The sequence below is a fragment of the Protopterus annectens genome, chromosome 1.part1, assembly GCF_019279795.1.
Source record: "Protopterus annectens isolate FY-2018-M chromosome 1.part1, PAN1.0, whole genome shotgun sequence".
NCBI lineage: Eukaryota > Metazoa > Chordata > Ceratodontiformes > Protopteridae > Protopterus > Protopterus annectens.
Window position 1 is genome coordinate 292,416,703 of NC_056726.1, and position 18,470 is coordinate 292,435,172.

At 38.9% G+C, this 18,470-nt stretch overlaps 1 protein-coding gene across 1 annotated transcript in view; it reads right to left on the minus strand.

Moving 5' to 3' along the window:
• The window catches only part of LOC122814418 (cytoglobin-1-like), a 16,966-nt gene extending 9,913 nt beyond the window's left edge, over positions 1-7,053 (minus strand). The window contains exons 1-2 of the mRNA XM_044087004.1: positions 6,959-7,053; positions 5,628-5,856 (exon numbers count right to left, since the gene is read on the minus strand). Coding sequence (XP_043942939.1) covers positions 5,628-5,856; positions 6,959-7,053 — 324 coding nt within the window. The remainder of the gene's footprint in view (positions 1-5,627; positions 5,857-6,958) is intronic.
• Positions 7,054-18,470: the final 11,417 nt, after the last annotated feature.

Consider the following 18,470-nt stretch of genomic DNA (forward strand, 5'->3'; position numbering starts at 1 on the left):
CAAAGTAGTTTCACAATGCTGGACTTACAGTAACAGACTTCTCATTAATTTTTATTTTTTATTTATTTATTTTACATTTGTTAACCGGGATGGTCCAACTGGACGAGGTCCATTTACAGCAGAGGCCCGGGGAGAAAAGTTCCACATAACTAACACAATAATAATGATATTATATAGAAGGTAAAAAAAACAGCGTCATCATAGCAGCAATTGAGGAACAGAAAAAACAGTAAAAAAATTCTCATCAGCAATATTTACATATATACATTTTGTTAGTTGTGAAAATAAGGACAAAAATCACAACAAAAAAAACTGTATTTCAAGGGATACCATTTATCAATACCATGCTTAGAGAGGGTCTGAAGTAGGAGAGAAAGAAAAGGATGGATATAGCATATTGTAGGATTATGTAACACATGGACAAAGCCATGAGCTTATAAAATGAGACTTAAGGGAGTTTTTGAATTGTCTGGTATTTGATGCAGAAGTCACAGAAGTGGGGAGGTTATTCCAACTTTTAGCTATACTGTGTGAAAATAGAGCTTTACCTGCTGTGTTGTTGGCTGAGGAGATGGAGAGGAGTGATTTGTTGGCAGAGCAGAGTGGATGATTTGGTGTATAGTGAGTCAGTAATTGCCTTAGTGCTGGAGTTTTGTCAGGATGTTTTAGGATGTTATATGCTATGACTAGTTGGTGAAAAGTTAATAACTGTGGCAGTTTGAGCCACTGAAGTTGCCTAAGAGGTATACAATGATGGGTTCTAAAGGGGTAATTATTAGCAAACTTGGTAATTTTGTTATAACAAGACTCAAGTTTGTCAAGGTTAGATTTTCTAACATAAGTTAGTATTGGTGCTGCGTACATTAATGTGGAGAGAAGGTGGGTTTGGGCTAGGGTGACCCGAGTATGATCTGACAGAAAGTTTTTATGCCTGTATAGGATACCCATTTTTTTGTGTACCTTTTTAATAGTTTGAGAGATATGAATGCCAAAGTGGAGGTTATTGTCTAAACGCCAAGGAGCTTGGTATGGAGAGAAGGTGAAATGACAGTACCATTTTTGGAGGAGACAGAAAAGGAGAGAGTAGAGGTTTTTGATTTGTTAGGGGTAAATAGGAGTAATTTAGTTTTGTTGGGATTTAAGATAAGTTTGATATTAGTGATCCAACTTTTCACTGAGGCAAAGGATTCTTGGGTGAGCTGCTGTAGAGTGGTAAGAGATGGGGCTGAGCAGATTAGGGTCGAATCATCTGCATACTGTATGAGTGAGGCATGCAGGGTAGAGGTATGCAAATTATTGATGAAGATAGAAAAGAGAAGCGAATTGAGAGAAGATAAGGAACTTTGTAGCCCAGATATAGCTGTGCTAGGCTCTTGCTGATAATGATGCTGTTAATATCATAGCTCTCAACTAATATGGGTCAAATCTCAATAGAATCGGGGACACATCCAGAAATAATCAAGGACAATTAGGGACACTTTTAAAATATTAGTACTGTTAACTTCAGACATTGACAGAATAAAAGGATCCCTTATGCATTTTATGAAGTAAAATAACTTAAAACCTAGCATTATGTTTTTCAGAACTCTACTAGAGCTTCCAAAAACCCTGCATACATGTAATTGACAAAAATGGCAGATGCTTGCCAGCTGTAATAGAACAGAATTACATAGGATTAACCTTAGACCCATCTTTCCTTTCACAGAACATATTGCTGACAACTGTCCCTGACTTCCAGTCCAGGGGCGTCAATGATTTTGACTTAAATGTTAGCTCTGTCCCAATCCCTCCTAAAGCTGGTAACTTTTGTAGAAATGGTGATTCATTACTGTTAATAAATAATGACAATAAAAAGAGTTACAGGCTTCTTTTACATCAGAAAATGCACAATGGATTCTTGCACGTGTGACCTCAACCTGGTCTGTGACATCAATAGGACTTAGTTGTGGGGGGACAGATTTGTGTCCCAGAGACTCACCCTTCTGTGGAATAGACTCCCACTCCACGTCAAGCAGAGTACCTTATTAACCCTTTTTATGCACAAGCTGGATAACTGGATGGGGAACAGGAAATACACTCCTGGGATTCCACCTGTCTCCCTGCTGGACAGGGGCATCAGATGCTGACTTGTTGGAACATGGGCTAAATTCTTGGCTAGGCTTGTAAGGGCCTTGGGGGCAATAGTCTAGTAACTTCCTGTGATCCTACGATCCTATTGTATTAAGCCCAGGTAGCTTAGTTTCTGTATTAAGTAGTTCATACTTTACATACTGTTGCTGTATTATGGCTAAAGAGCAGTGAAGCAGCTTTGCTACCCTTTCATTTTAAAACTGTAGGCACTAGTGTACAGTGCACATGCTTTCAGATGTCAGTGTTCTCTAGCATTTCAGCTTATTTAATGTAAACTTAAATGGATGTTGTAATTCTTGGCTGTTGATCACTCTTTATTGCTAAATAAAGTGCGAGCAGAAACCATGAACTACAGTTACATTATATATTTAGATTAAAAGGGGAAAAATGCTCATGTGCAAGCAGACAGTACCCATTAATATAAGAGCTGAAGCATGCAAAAAAGGTAAAGAGCTAACAACGGCAGAAGAGAATACTGCAAAATTCTCCAATATTTTGGAAAAAATGGTCCAACCATTGTGATAAAGTTTTTTTTTTTAATTTTTGAGGGTAGAAGCTGCTCCTGCAAATATCTTGTTTACTTGAGTTCCTTTACCAAAGTGCATTCATGGGAATGTGAAATAGCCCGGAATGAACATGTTATGGTTTTAGATCCCCACAGGGAATGAAAACAATTACGGAATCTCAGAAATTGCCTATTAAAGTATGGAAGGGGCAGGGATGGAAGAAGGAGGATGACATCAACTTGGTGGGAGGTACTCCCTGACTAAAGTGGAGAGTGGGACACCCTGCAAATTCAAACAAAGAAAATTAAACAAAAGAACAGAAACTGAGACATTTTCGCTATTTTTAGAGGGAAAAGGCTATGTACTGGCATTAGAAAAAAAAAAGATGTCATAATAGGGAACATTGGCACTCTCCCTTAGTTAAATCCTTCCCTCTTCTAGAAAGTCTACTTTGCAATAAAGTTTAACTGGTATAAATTTGTTTTAAATACTTCATTGTATCTACAAAATGAATGTGTCATTGACTTGCTGTGGAGTAAAAAGAGGAAAGTCTTTCCCAAGTAATGGACTTAAAATTCTAAAGATTACCAAGGAGGGTTATGAGTGATTAAATCTGAATGTAGCAGCACCATCAGTCTGGTGCTTGAATGGGGGATATTTTGCTTCAACACAAGTAGGTAAAAGTTGATATTTCAAGGCTATTGCACTCCCAATCAGAAGGAAACAGAAGATGTCAGAATGTTTACAGTCCTGTAATTTAGTGTGCTCATGGTTCCTTAAAAAGGGAAGTGGCTACAAATGGTGTTGAATGTAAGAACAGTAACAGACAAGTCAGGTTACTCTTTGCTTTGCCACAGTGTGACTAGGCAATGCTACCCCTTCATTATGTCAACTCAACAAAGGAAAGAAATAGGAAGCCAAGACAGATGACACTTTGTTCTTAGTTCACCGAAAACCCTTCAATTTTATTTTACTGGATTTTTTTTGTTGTTATTTGCTTTAACAGTTCTCGTTATGGCAGGAAACTGTTGAGGGTGGCAGCAACTACTTGACAGAAAAGTCAGTGTTGTGACTTATACATAGTAATTACCCCAACTTAGCATTCTGCAGGCCAGTCATGGTACAAAAGAAACCAAGTTTCTTCAAATGCACTACTGTGTTTGTAAAGTGAAAAAAATGACTGCATGTGCATTATATTGAAATAGTCTTATCTCATGAGCAGTAAAACATAGATAATTGTCATAAAAAAGTTAAAGAAATGCCATGTTGGTCCAGTAGCAGAAAGCACAGACACTGAAACACAGATATGATGTAATAACCATTTATTGAACCAATATAGATGTTGCAATTGCTCGAGCTTTCAAGCTGGCATGAGCCCTTAGTCAGGAGTTATTAAGTTACTGATGTTAAATGCAGTGCTTACATATCCACTTATGCCTAGAAAGGGAAGTACATCATTTATTTCCAATTTTGCCTTGAAAACTGCTAGGATGGTAACCACGCAGCTCATACTACACCTCAGAGACAGACAGACGTGTGTGTGTGTGTGTGTGTGTGTGTGTGTGTGTGTGTGTGTGTGTGTGTGTGTGTGTGTGTGTGTGTGTGTGTGTGTGTGTGTGTGTAAGAGAAAGAGACAGAGAGAGAGACAGAAAGAGAAAGAGAGACTGAAAGTATAGAACAAGTTTGGCAAACTACATTACAGTCAGTGTTCATTGAGCAGAGACGATAATGCTCAGAGAGACTGCTCTGACATTTAATAAGACAATAAATGCCAATTACTGCAAGTGAATAGCCCAGTTTGATAACAGTTCCATTTGGTTGAATGCTTGATTATTCAAAGCACAAAAAGTATTTTAAAACCCAGACTATAATCTATCAAAAATACACATCCAATTGAATCTAAAATACCAAAAAGGGTGTCAGTTCTTTTCAGCAAGTTGGTCATTATGCCTGCAGATTACAGGTCACATTGATCTGACTAGCTATGGCCAGCTGATGGGAGATAAATGGTTGCGTGGGTTGTTTTAAGAGGAATGAGCTACTTTGCAATTTTAAGACATCACTGTCTGTATTTTTCTTCCGTGGTGTTGCTGTTGCCCCTACCATTTCCATAAATGTAGTGTAATGAAATACTTGCCATAATGTGCAAAACTTTATGTATCTTTTGTATATTCAGCAGTGAGAGTATTGTGTTCTTACGATAATGCACACAAGTTTCTCTAAGGCTCAGATAAAGAAATGCAGTAGCTGAGTATAGAAGGATTATTTGCCATTTGCATGTTTTATTGTGTGGTTCTTAGTTTATAAGCGCAGTAGTAATGCTTAATCTGAGTATCTAATTGTTAAAAAGGAAAGAGTGAAGCTTTCTAGAAGCCAAAGAAGCTGCTGCAGTAGGGACTGGGAAATGCTTAAGTTTTTTAATTAGTATGAACATAAAAAGTCATCAGGTTGGGTGTTTTGTAGTTTTACAGTGCAAGAAAGTTACCTGGCAATTGACCACAGAGAGATAAGTCTCTAAACTTCAAATTACCTTTATCCTGTGGTCCAGGGTTTGAGTTTGTCAGTCTCCATTTGCAGACTTACTGACTGCTAGCAAACCACTTAAACAGATATTATTCCTGGTCCACCCCTCAAAACAGGAAGGAGAATTTAATGTACACTGAGGTTTATGACAGAAAAGTGTGTTTTTTGTTTTAAGTCAAGTTTAATAATAGTCACATAACTGTAACCAGGTGAAGTTTTGATTTTAAATGATAATTTTTTTGCCATGATCATATGTCCTGAATGAATACCTGATAATGTACCCTTTACTTTGGATGGAGGTCAGGGGTTACTATTGTGGGTCACTAGTTTGGATGGTTAAAATTTATCACGCCAACATCTTCTAATTGAGCGTCAGGGTTACTTTTTCTGGCCATTAATGCAGTTTCTCCTTATTATATAACATGTAATTACTTAAAGAACGGAACTTTTCAGTTTTGTATGACTTACATCAAAATACTGGAGGTCCACATTGAGCTGTGTAGAATGTTTCTTAGCTAGTGGGTTGATAATTCCATTTAAGGCATCCATGTTGTCCAGATGTTGTACCATATTATTCAGAGCACCCAACACTGTCTTTCCATGGCCTCGAACCTGTGCTGACCCCTCCATCTCTGTAGCAGACCCAAGACTGAAATTTTTGAAGTACGATTTGGTGTCTGGATAGTTTATAAACATTCTGAAAGGCAAACAGCAATGGAAAAGTATGGATTATACAAGCTATTCTGAATACATTCAAAATACGCAGGCACTTCAGATTGCATGCAGTCTTTTCACATTCCCTGCTTTTTTCTTCTTTTCAGAATTATTACCGGTATCCATATCTATATAGTTATTTTATTAGGTTATCTTATTTGCTTATTTTAAGATTGCTTTCAAGTAGCTCCTAGAAGAGAGTTAAATATAAATCCCATTAATGTTTCAGTAATGATTAGCAATTAAAAAACAAAGAAAAAAAGAAACAAATGAATTTGCAGAAGTAATTTAAAACATGTAGGAAAAGCAAATAGGCTGATCACTTCTAGATGCTCAGTACTGAAAGCTAACAAAAAGTGCAATCAGTGTTCCCTCACTAGGGTAAATAACTGAAAAATGGTAGATTCCATATATTGTATGAATGCTAATTGTATTAACCTTTGTCTGTACTAGAAGAGTAATTAAGTTTATCTAGGAACAGGTTATAACCGGTCTCATAATGTTAGAAAGTGATACAGGATCTCAACTATGCTGAAATCAGGAATTTCTAACCTGAAATCCAGAACTGCCATTGGCACTTTTCATTATAATGTTCATTCTGTGCTATAAAGTTAACCCTGCAAAAACTGATGGGAACTGGATACATATAATTTTATTGATGGCTTTTAATCCATGTTTACATATGTGCTTTTTTTCTCAGTACCACATGGGGGATTCTGCTGTTAATAATGATTCATGCAGTTGTGTGGTTTCAGCCCTTTTAGTGGAAGTGACAGGTCATAACAAACCCACCAATAAGGCTGAATGTCATGCTAATTATTTTATCCATTTTGCTTAGAAGGCTATTTCACATGACTTCCTAGAGGAGTGAATTTACAAAACAGAGACCCAGGGGTTCTGTAAAATAAAGAGTATGTCAGAAATCAAAGGATTCAAAACCAGTCATTGAGCTCAATACCCTAAATATGACTCTATACCTCATTTGATACGTAAGATGCTATTTTGAAGCTATCCCACAGAAAACTGCAGAAGAGGACAACTGATCTGTTGTTGGACAAACACAGAATAAAACATCAAACATTTACCTGGACAGTACTGCTGCTCCATTGTCCTCAGAATTTGCATAGAACTTTTCCCAGGCATCATGAGCATTCTTGATCTCAGCAGCTGAGAGGGCCATAGCTGGTCAGTTTTGTTTAAGAAATGAAATAGCTGTAAGTTCAGCAGAAGGTTCTGTTTCTTGCTGCTCCTACCTGCCTTGAAACAGTATGTATTTATACTCTTGGGATTAATGGTACCCTAATTAGCTCTTTGTTGGTGTAGCATAGTTTAAAGTCACTTTTGCTTAATCCATGGTGATTACTTGTAATCAGTGAAAGGGAATTATAACTCTTTCAGTACCAGACATATTTGCAAAGCTTATAGTAATACAACCATAATGACCCATTCAGATATCTGGTGTTATCCTGATCTTGTATAACTAAGTGACAATGGAATATCCCATTCCATCTCAGGAATCCCCCTTGTTATATTCTATCAGACTTAGATCGCTGGTGACAGTGTAACTTGTACACACGTGATACTTGTGTGCTGTTATACTGTGGGCTATTAAATACATGAGAAACAATACAGATGTTTTATTTTGTTCAACAATATCATTAATGAAAAAAAAAAAACTCTTAGCTGTAAAGAAACTAATTCAATACTGCAGAATCTTTCCTGTTGAACAGAATCATAAGAAAACATTTCTGTGGAAATTCATTTGAATGTAGACTTACTTTACTAGTTTGTATCACATGTATTCTGATTTGTTTCCTCTGCCCCCAAAACTGACATTTTACTGACATAATTTGATAGTGTTTGAACTCAGGGCTTATAATTACTCATGAACAAGACTACAGAACATATAGAATCCATTTCAATTTTTTTTAACAACTTTGAGAAGTACAGTTGTGTAAGTAAACTTATTGTAACAGTAGATGTTTGTATAATCCCCGCTGCAGTAGCCTTAGCTATACGAGTTATATCCTGTCAAGGATATAACAGCTGCCCAGCTTCCAAAGCTTCAGGGTACCTTCCATGACCCAGCTGTCGGGCAGTTTGAGCTGAGCTGACTAAAAAGGCATGTTTGAGTTCCACTCCCTTCAGAGCTTTACTGTTGATGAGGAGTATGCTCCTTTGAGGCTTTTGAGGATCGACAGTCAGCTTATACAGTTCCTTTTCTGGGGATACAAGTTCCCTTTGGGGAAAAAAAACTTTTATTTAATACTTTTTTTATTTATCAGTGATACTTTCCTCTTCTGAAAAGTTATTTTAAATCTAGGAGTTTGTGTTTTAATGGACTGTCATAAGACTGTATTGTACTTTTAAATGGGATTTTTTTTCCCTGTCAGTTTAAAAGATGTTTAAAGTAACTGAAAACCATTTGGGGGGAGAAATTGTGTTTATTTTACTTTGTGGGGGTGAAAAAGTGTTTTAAAATGCTTTTTACTGTGATTGCCTGTGAAAAAAGTGATTTGCATTGAATTTTTGTTTTTACCATTATTTGCTGTTTGTTTTCCTGAGAAAGAAGCATCATTTTTAGCTTGACCATGGAACAAGCTGTCTGTCTAATTGTCAGTCCTTCTTCCAGCCACAAAAAGAAAAAGTTAAGCAAACAGCCTTTGGCATCATAGCGGGCTGGCAGTTTGCCTCAGCCACAGGTGGGTGACTCTGCTGTGGCCATTAGTTGTACCTCAGGCCACTCATCTTTTACCCCAAATCCCTCTGGTGTAGCACTTGCAGCCACTATGGAACTGATCAAACAATCAGTCCATTAAAAAAATCCAAATGAAAACAATACCCACATACAACAGAAAAAAATGCTTTTGCAGGGTGGCAAGCCCTTCATGCACCCCCCACACACCCCCAGTAATTATCTGAGATTGCACAAAAAGTGGGGAAAAGGGCCAATTTCCTGATCCCTGCTGTAACTCAGTCTCCGTCAGAATGTTTCAACAGACTGAATTTTCAGTCTTGTAACTTTCATCAGTTTGTCCGTTCGATCATTTGATAGGAACCCATCCACACTGAATATCATACATAACAAAAGTTTAAAGTATACCAGTAAGAACATATACAAAACTCAGCAAGGAGCACCTCTGGGTGTATACAGAGGAAAAATCAATGCAGGAAGTCTCTCTGCAAGGCATATCACCAAAGAGGCCCACACAAGCAAATGTGTGGGACTCAAGAGGTACACACAACAGAAAGTGTCATTGGACATGTAGGATATCATCATACAGATAACTTGCATGGGAAGGTAGCCATAAAATATCCAGTACCACAAGAAATACTTATCCAGTACCACAAGAAATACTTTTATAAATAAAACTTTTATTTGCTTCTTTTATTACTTTATAAAACTTTTATTACTGCATATGTATGGAGCTTTTCTCCCCAGGTCTCCACTGAAGACGGGCATTCAGCCCAGTTGGACACTTAACCGGTAACAAATATAAAATAAATAAAAATATATCTAGGCCTATGCAGTGTATGGGAATATATCAGCACAAATATAAACAAAACTAATAGTGATGCATCACACATAACATTGAGTGATATGTAACAGTGCTTTACAACACAATAAAAAGCATACAGCAGCATGTTGTGTGTACCTCTTGAGTCCCACACATTTGCTTGTGTGGTCCTCTTTGGTGATATGCCTTGCAGAGAGACTTCCTGCATTGATTTTTCCTCTCCTACTTCCTCTCCTACTAATCACCCCTTCCTCTTCCTTTTTCCCTCCCCATCATTACTTCCCTCCAATACAACTCATACATCATCCTCATTCTACACACCACACATCCCTCATCTAGAACTCTCAAAAAATAAATAAATAAAACATGTCTCCAAAATATATACTCATCTCCACTCAACTAATTCTCTCCATGAACCTAACCCTCATCTACTTCCTCACCCAACCTAACACCCTATCTCACACCCCACTCTTCCACACAACCTGCTCTCTCAACATACCTCACTCCTTTTCAACCATTCCTATATCTTCTATACTTTACCCCATCAAAAACAGTCTATGCTTCCTCTACAAGCTCATCTCGCCTTACAAAACTTCAAACCACACCCTCCCAAAAACTGCTCCAACAACTAATATTACTTATGAAAGAAAACCCAAAAGTCCCTACTACTTAAAGCAAATTCTAATATCTCTTCTATTATCTGGAGATGTTCACCCCAACCCAGGCCCAAACACCTCCTCCTCTACCACTAAATCCATTCAATTAACATCCCTTAACACACAAAGTTTAGCTAACAAAGTTCCTAACCTTCAAGCCTGGCTACATCACAACAAACCAGATGTCCTAGCCATATCCGAAACCTGGCTAAAACCTCATATAAAGGATGTTGAGATTGTACCACCTAACTACTCCATTATTAGGGCAGACAGAACCAAAAAAAAAGGTGGTGGAGTAGCCCTACTCTACTCATCCTCTCTATGCATTACTCCCTACAATAAAACTATTCCTAAATTTAACAATGCAGAATTAATACTAGCCCAACTTCAATTAAATAAACAGAAAAATATATGTATAGCCTCACTCTACATTCCCCCCAGGAGATAATATCTCTACTCTTGAAGATATCCTCTCCTGGTTCTCAACCAATATATCTAATGAAACCATCATTATGGGAGATACCAACATCAATTGGTCCTCCACTCAATCCCTTACCCCCTCCATTAACATCAACCTTTATAACTTCTCCCAACTCATCAACTCCACTACTAGACCCTCTAAAGACTTCACTACTGGCAGCATTATAGACTGGATCTTAGTCTCTCACCCCCACTACTACCCTGACAGCGGAACTCTCCCTGACTCATTAAGTGACCACCTTCCCATCTTTGCTACACGCCTTCCTTCTCTCTTACAAGCTTCCCATAATTACATAACTTTCAGATACCAAAAAAATTCAACCCAGAAGCCTTCTCCTACTCCTTAAAATCAATTAACTGGAACCCCCTAAAAACTCTTCCCCTCGAAAGTGCAATCACTCACTTTAATACTACTTTCTTAAAACTATTAGATAATTATGCTCCATTAAAGACCAAAAGAATAAAAAACAAAACTACCCCTTGGCTAACAAAAAGCACACTTACAACCATGCGGTTAAGAGATAAAGCCTGGTCACGCTATCAGAAGCACAAATCTCCCACTACCCTTAATGAATTCAAAACTCTTCGCAACACAGTAAAAAAGCTTATTTCAGCAGACCGTCAAAACTACTACTCTTCTCTCCAAAGTAAATACAAAACTGACCCACAAAAATTCTGGAAAGGTAAAACCTCCCTCCTAAAACCTGGTACAACTGAAAACCCAAACCCCAACCCTAATATACAAGACAATGAACTCGCCACCGAATTTAACTAATTTTTCATAGACTGTATTTCCAAACTTACCTCTTCCTTCTCGTGCAACCACCCACCCCCTACTACCACCTGTCCTCCTCCTACAACCCCCTCTTCTCCACTCTATCACCCTACTACCTCCCAACCCCCTACATTCTCACTGAAACCCATCCCTACTTCCACTATAAAAAAACTACTACAGAAGTTAAAACCATGCACCAATGCCCCCGATAACATCCCCTCACACTTCCTCAGCACATCTGCAGATGCCATCGCCCTCCCAATTAGTATCCTAATAAACCGCTCCATCCAAGAAGGTCTTGTTCCACAAATCTGGAAAAAGGCTTTCATCATTCCCCTTCATAAAGGAGGAAATAATACTAGCATTACCAACTTCAGGCCCATCGCCATCCTCTCTCCTATCTCAAAAATTCTAGAAAAATGTATCCATTTACAACTCCTTCCCCATTTATTAGACAACAACCTACTAACTTCTACTCAACACGGCTTCCGCCCTAATCATAGTACTATGACAGCCCTTCTTTCATTTCTTGAAACTGTGAATAAAGCTAGAGACTCTGGCCTTACTGTATCTACCATCCTACTTGATCTCTCCAAGGCATTCGACACCATCTCCCATAACCTACTACTTACTAAATTGTCAAAGCTAAACCTATCACCTTCAACTCTTAATTGGTTCACCAGCTATCTCTCAAACAGGCAACAAGCTGTCAAATGGAAAAAAGCCATCTCCTCTTTCCTTAACACCCCCACAGGTGTCCCACAAGGCTCCATATTAGGCCCCCTCCTCTTTAACATCTTCATAAATGATTACTATCACTCTATCCCCCATGCTAAAATCATCCAATACGCAGATGATTCTACAATCATCTGTGCAGCCTCTTCCATTCCAACCCTCCTAAAGCTCACTCAAGAAGCATTCTCCACCACAAAACAGTGGATGAAAGATAATCATCTTGCACTTAATGCAGCTAAATCAAAATTAATGATATTTACCCCCTCTAAAACCAACACATTTGATAGACAACTATTCTCCATCACCAGTCAAAATAACACTCCACTTGAACTGGTATCTGAAACCAAATTACTAGGAGTTCAAATCGATGATAAACTTAAATTTGAGTCCCATCTACTCATAAACATTAAAAAAAACTCACCAAAAACTCGGCCTGCTCTATCGACACAAGCAATTCCTCTCATCAGCAGCCAAACTCACTCTCTCTACCACATTTCTCTTACCCTCTCTCCTATATGGTGCCCCACTTTTAACTAATCTACAATCATCTATCAAAACTAAACTATCTACCTGTTACAACAAAATAGCCAAATTTGCCACTAGTAACAAAGCTTCAACGCATCACTGCGCACCACTCCATAAACTAAATTGGCTCGAACTTCCCAACTACCTCTCCTACACCCAACTCACATATGCACACAAACTCATTTTCCAACCATCCCTCTGTCCCTCCCTATCTACTACCTTTAAAATTCACCAGACTCAAAGACTTCTAAGATCTACTAATCAAAACCTAATAGAAGTCTACAGACCCCTTCGTCCCCCAGGACATAACCTCCTCTCTTTTTCCCTAGCTCGACTATGGAACTCTCTCCCTCCCTCCATTCGCACCATCACTAGCCTTCCAACCTTTAAAAAATCACTTCACTCCTACCTTACATCCACATGGGAATGCTCCTGCTCTCACCCCACATAAGCATTCTCCACTTCCTGTATTCTTATCATCCTCACCTCATCTATTTTACTCATAATCAATTTCTTAACATCATCTATCATCTTGATTTAAGAATTTGTTAATTTTTATTTTATTTTATTTTTTACAGTTTTACCAATTGTAAAATATACCTTGTTATGCCTTGTATGCTATGTAATGTTTATCTCTGTAACATGTATTCTTTGTCGGAGCTTTTCTCCCCAGGACTCCATTGAAAATGGGTTCACTTGGCCCAATGGACCATCCTGGTTAAACAAAAGCAAATAAATAAATAAATAATAAAATAAATAAATAATTACAGACATCCCAAGAACCAGCCAAAAAGAAAATAAACACAACAGGCCTCACAACCCATATCTGATATGGAATGTCATACAGAAGGCAACCCTTCAATGCACAGGTTACTGCTACAACATGACTCAGTTAGAGGTAAGAACATGTTCAAACATGTAGAGCACCAATGGCAGTGAGTACACAACAGACATGGAACATGCATCCATGTCGGGGAAACCGCAACAAAAGTAAATGTGTGTGTGTGTGTGTGTGTGTGTGTGTGTGTGTGTGTGTGTGTGTGTGTGTGTGTGTGTGTGTGTGTGTGTGTGTGTGTGTAATCAATGAGATATTGGAAGGCACACATGGGAGCTACATGTCAACATGGGGGTTGAAAATGGAAACAGGTTCACAGAAATGTGGTGAGTGCTGAGGGTGAGGCATGTGCAGCACCATATTAAGGTGCCATAAGTAACACAGTTATACATTCAAAGGCATACTTGTGTATGCAGGAATGACAGACAACAAGGAAATGTATGACGTAGAAATCATGCTGGATGACAAAAGGTAGCACTCTGTTAACTACATAAATATGTGCTATATGTCAACTAGCAGGTGATGCAAACATAAAAGCGTGAAGTCACATATAGCATTACTGTTGTCAATATCTGTACTAACATATACCAGTGACAAATAAGTACTACATTTCCCAACTTGAAGTTAGTTACTTAGATCAGATAAATGTTCAGAAAAACTGTGTGGCATCAGATATTTGAGAAACCACCTACAGATTTATTAGTCAGTAATCAGCACAGTAGTCATCATTGCCACAGAATCAAAATGACACAACAGGACACACATTGCATTAACTACAAGTGTTACTCTGATGAAGTCTAGTGTGCCCACAATGATGGCTCACACCACAATTCTGGTTGCCCCTGCCACGTCCAGAAACACTCGGCCTCATACCTTCCAACCTGGAAACATCAAAAATCTGGACAAAGGTCTATGAAAAATAGATACAAATCTGTATGCTGATTAACATAAAATGTGCATACATAATTGTGACCCCACCCACTCCAATGGAATTATGGGATACCAACTTTCAAACACAAACCAAAGAACAGACAACCAAAATATGGCCCTCCACCCCAGTAAGATGCATGTTGTGTTCATTAAACAGACCTCCCGCATCACAGGTGCACTAGGGCAATACAAACACATCATGCAACAATCACTCTTCCATTAAAATTTTGTAACATGCCAAGGTATAGAGATGAGTTTCTCATATAGCAAATATAACAACAGCAGAAAACTCCTATTTCAGCATGAGATAAGTGCCCCTCTCCCAAAAAGAAGTGTCCAGAAAATCAGTTGTGGTGACCCACTGACTGCTATCATCTTAGCACTGAATCAAAACAGCTAGAGAAAAAACAGGGCAATCAGAAAGCACCTAAGTGTATCACTATCTTTCTGTTTATCAAAGTCCATTACTGCAGATTTATTTGCTAAAGCTTATGTTAGGGAGTCGGCTGCCTTGAACTGCATTCCATGAACATTACAATGTGTAAACATGTACAGTGTTGTGCTTCAACCACTTCATTACATTGCATGGAGTCTGAGTCCCTACACTGTCCTTCTCATGCATTTATTATACACTAAAATAATTTCCTATTAAAATTTATGCCAGGATATCATCAAACATTGGCATCTGCTTATTTCTTCTGCCCCTTCTCAGTCAAAGTAAACTCTGGTCAATGGAACCTTAAAATAAACCAGCTGGAGCCTGAATGTAATTATGTGGTTTATACAGCTTAAACAATCACACCTTTGAAGAAGGATGCAAAAAACACTTAAATTACAAAGTTCAGAGATTGCCTAAGTAAATCATAAGAAACAAGATGAAAAATTATGGCACACACCAGTATGGGTAAAGCACAGATCATACCAGCATATTTTCCTGTCTGCAGTTCTCTGGTATTTGACAATAGATCATGTTTAATACTGGATTAACTGTTATTGCATGCAAGCTGTTTTTAAGGGCCTCAGGCTCAGCCCTCATTCTTATTAAACATATTTTGCATAAGAATGAAGTTCAATGAACATCTCTTACTGACATGTATTCATGAGGCTATGTTCACCATCTTTAACCACAAGCAGCTGTTTTCCTGTTTATCACACTGCATTCTGCCAGTTATTGCCTCTTTAATTTCTGTATCCTGCTTCAGGAATGTGAAATTCCTTCATACCTGCTTTAGACAGTCCACTTGCACACACACACTAGATATAACTCGGCAGTAATAACTCAGCACTCGTTTTCTGCCATTTCTGGCAGCAATAAATAACTCAGCACTGCTAGCTTTCTGCCATTTCTAACAGCAATAACTTAACACTAGCTTTCTGTCATTTCTAACAGCAATAACTCAAACTCAAGTCAACACTACCTTTCTGCCATTTCTCACAGCAATAACACACACACACACACACACACACACACACACGCACGCACACACGCACGCACACACACACACACACACACACACACACACACACACACACACACACACACACACACACACACACACCTAGTCAGAATAAAATACAAAATATGTTTCCTACTGCTCGAGTGATCCCGATTCCTGGCAAGTGTATCTGCATTCTGTCATCTGTTCACCCTCTCACTGAGATCCATAGCAATCCATTGAGTAAAAACAGAACGGTGCTCCCAAGTGCAGGCACCAGCCAAAGACAGATCCATTTGAAAATATATTTCCCACTCGTGTACAAGCTGCCGGAAATGTAGATCCATTTGAAAATGTTTCCTGCTCACTTACAAGGTGGAAATGTGTGCACTGAGCCCTTGAGCTCAATTCCGACAGGCTGTAAGACCTGACGGAGCTGATGTCATCATGGACGTGATGACATCAGCTCAAAAATGGGGAAAAATAATTAAAAAATAAAAAAAGATAGGAAAAAGTCGGAAATGAAGGGGTGCCACTCAGGAATCATCCATCCCATTATCTGGACCCCAAAACTCAGTTTTTACCGAGTAATTCAGTATGGTTGGGAGATATGCTCAGCCTACACTGCCAGACTGAGGAGCTGGATGTGGTGACACTAGCATTTTGGGACATAATATGGATAGGAGCAGTACTATGATGTCACAGTCTGGATGTGACTGCTGGGTTCACAGTTGAGTGACCAGCAGCAGATGTGCATGTATATTGCAGCACAGACACTGATGTCCATCGGCCATGTGTGAGTCTAATGAAGGGGTTCTGCATATCCCCACTGGAGATAATCTGCTTAGTACAGGGCACATAACCCCTGGTTAGTATTATGGCACTGCTCTAGCACCACTGTAACAAGCCTTTCAATGGATTAATCAAAAATATCACACTGTCATGCTGTGCAGCCAGTGCTGCCATGACCTCACTATGTCTGCACTCCTGACCTTCAGGTAATACACACAGCTGGTATGATTGGTGGTACAGGCACATACTCACAGGGCAGAGCATTGATGTCGCTGTGAAAATTCATGTGCTTGTAATAGTAGGCGGATACCCTCTGATATTTGACCATATACATCAGCTACACTCCCAGAAAGGCAGTATTGGTCCATCATGGAGAAGAGTCACCATCATTACCTGGGAGAGTAGGTCACAGTCATCATCACATCATCCGATGACCCCACATTATCAGAATGGCCAGCTACAGTATCCTTCATATTAGGGGCTACAGCATGAACCACATGGCTGCCTCCCTCTGGGATGGACAGTGAACCCATTGCAGTAGCCTCTGTGCTATGGGCCTTACTATCATAGTAAGGCACATCACATCCCACCTTAGGATTAGTGGATGGCTGCTGGAGTAGAAAGATAGTGGATGTGATACAAAAAGAGACAGATGACACGTCACAGAAATCAAATGATGCAGCACAGCACTGAAATTTGGGACAACTATAAAACTAAAGTGCTAATGATGATGTGGACTTACCAGGTCGTTGTTGCTGTGGGTGGCTCAGGGACCCGATATAACAAAGATATGTCACATAATTTACATAGCAAACAAATATGACAGATGAGGTCAATACAAATACTAAAACGTACCTGACATGTCCTGTGACTCCACTGCTGAAGGTGAAGTTTGAAATGCCACTGTCATGTGAAAAGATATACATACACAAATCATTATTAAGCACATACAATGCATCATGTAGAATTCCACCTGAGGTATAGCACACAGCAAATAAGATAGATACGTATTGGATGGGCAGCAATGATGTGCAGATTGCAAGTGTCCTATGCAGGTGAACGAGAGGCCTCAGTACTCTTGAAGGGCACAAATGTAATTATCAATAGTGGATTGTAGTAACCATATAGATTGCCTTACCAGAAACAACCTCCCTGGTTGGAGAGCATATCATTTGTCACAATGCGGATCCTGTTTTATAACAAGGAACACAAATAACAACATGTAACTATATCCCACAGTCTTAACAGGAGGCAGAGGCACACAACAACTGCAGATCACACTAACAGGATATGGAGACACTTATGTGGCATGAATTGCTGAAGTTCAGATGTAGGAACCTATGCAAGTAAAAAAAAAAAAAAAAATCACACGTTTCTTAAAAGTGTTATATGTGTACTATGTTAGTAATATATGCTAGAACACTTATGTTATGTGTGTTTTCATGTTCATGGCCTAGTTCTACTGCTATAACACAAATATAACATTATGATACTAAGAGTGAATTAATGTCCTGTAATGAGAATTGGTGTATGCTGGAGTTTTTGTGAACGTAGGTCATACCTGTACATCCTGGAACCCCTGCTTCAATACCTCCCCTGGGTATCCGATGATCCTAGCTGGTGGTATGATGTGAGGCCAGGAACATTGTTATCTCATGTGTGAATTTTTTGGGAGGTGTTTTTCCACAACATTCAATTGCAATATTGAAGATGTTGACCAAGAGGAGACTTTGGTGTGTCCAAGTGCCAAACTGGTCAAAGGAAGAGACCACCCAGGTGCTCACTGTCTATGCTAGACATGAGTTGAGGATGCAAGAACACCCCAGGAACTTTGTGATAATCAATTTATGGAACTGGTTTGTGAGGTAGCACCACAGATGGACTTGGATCTACCAGAATGATGTACAGGTCTGTC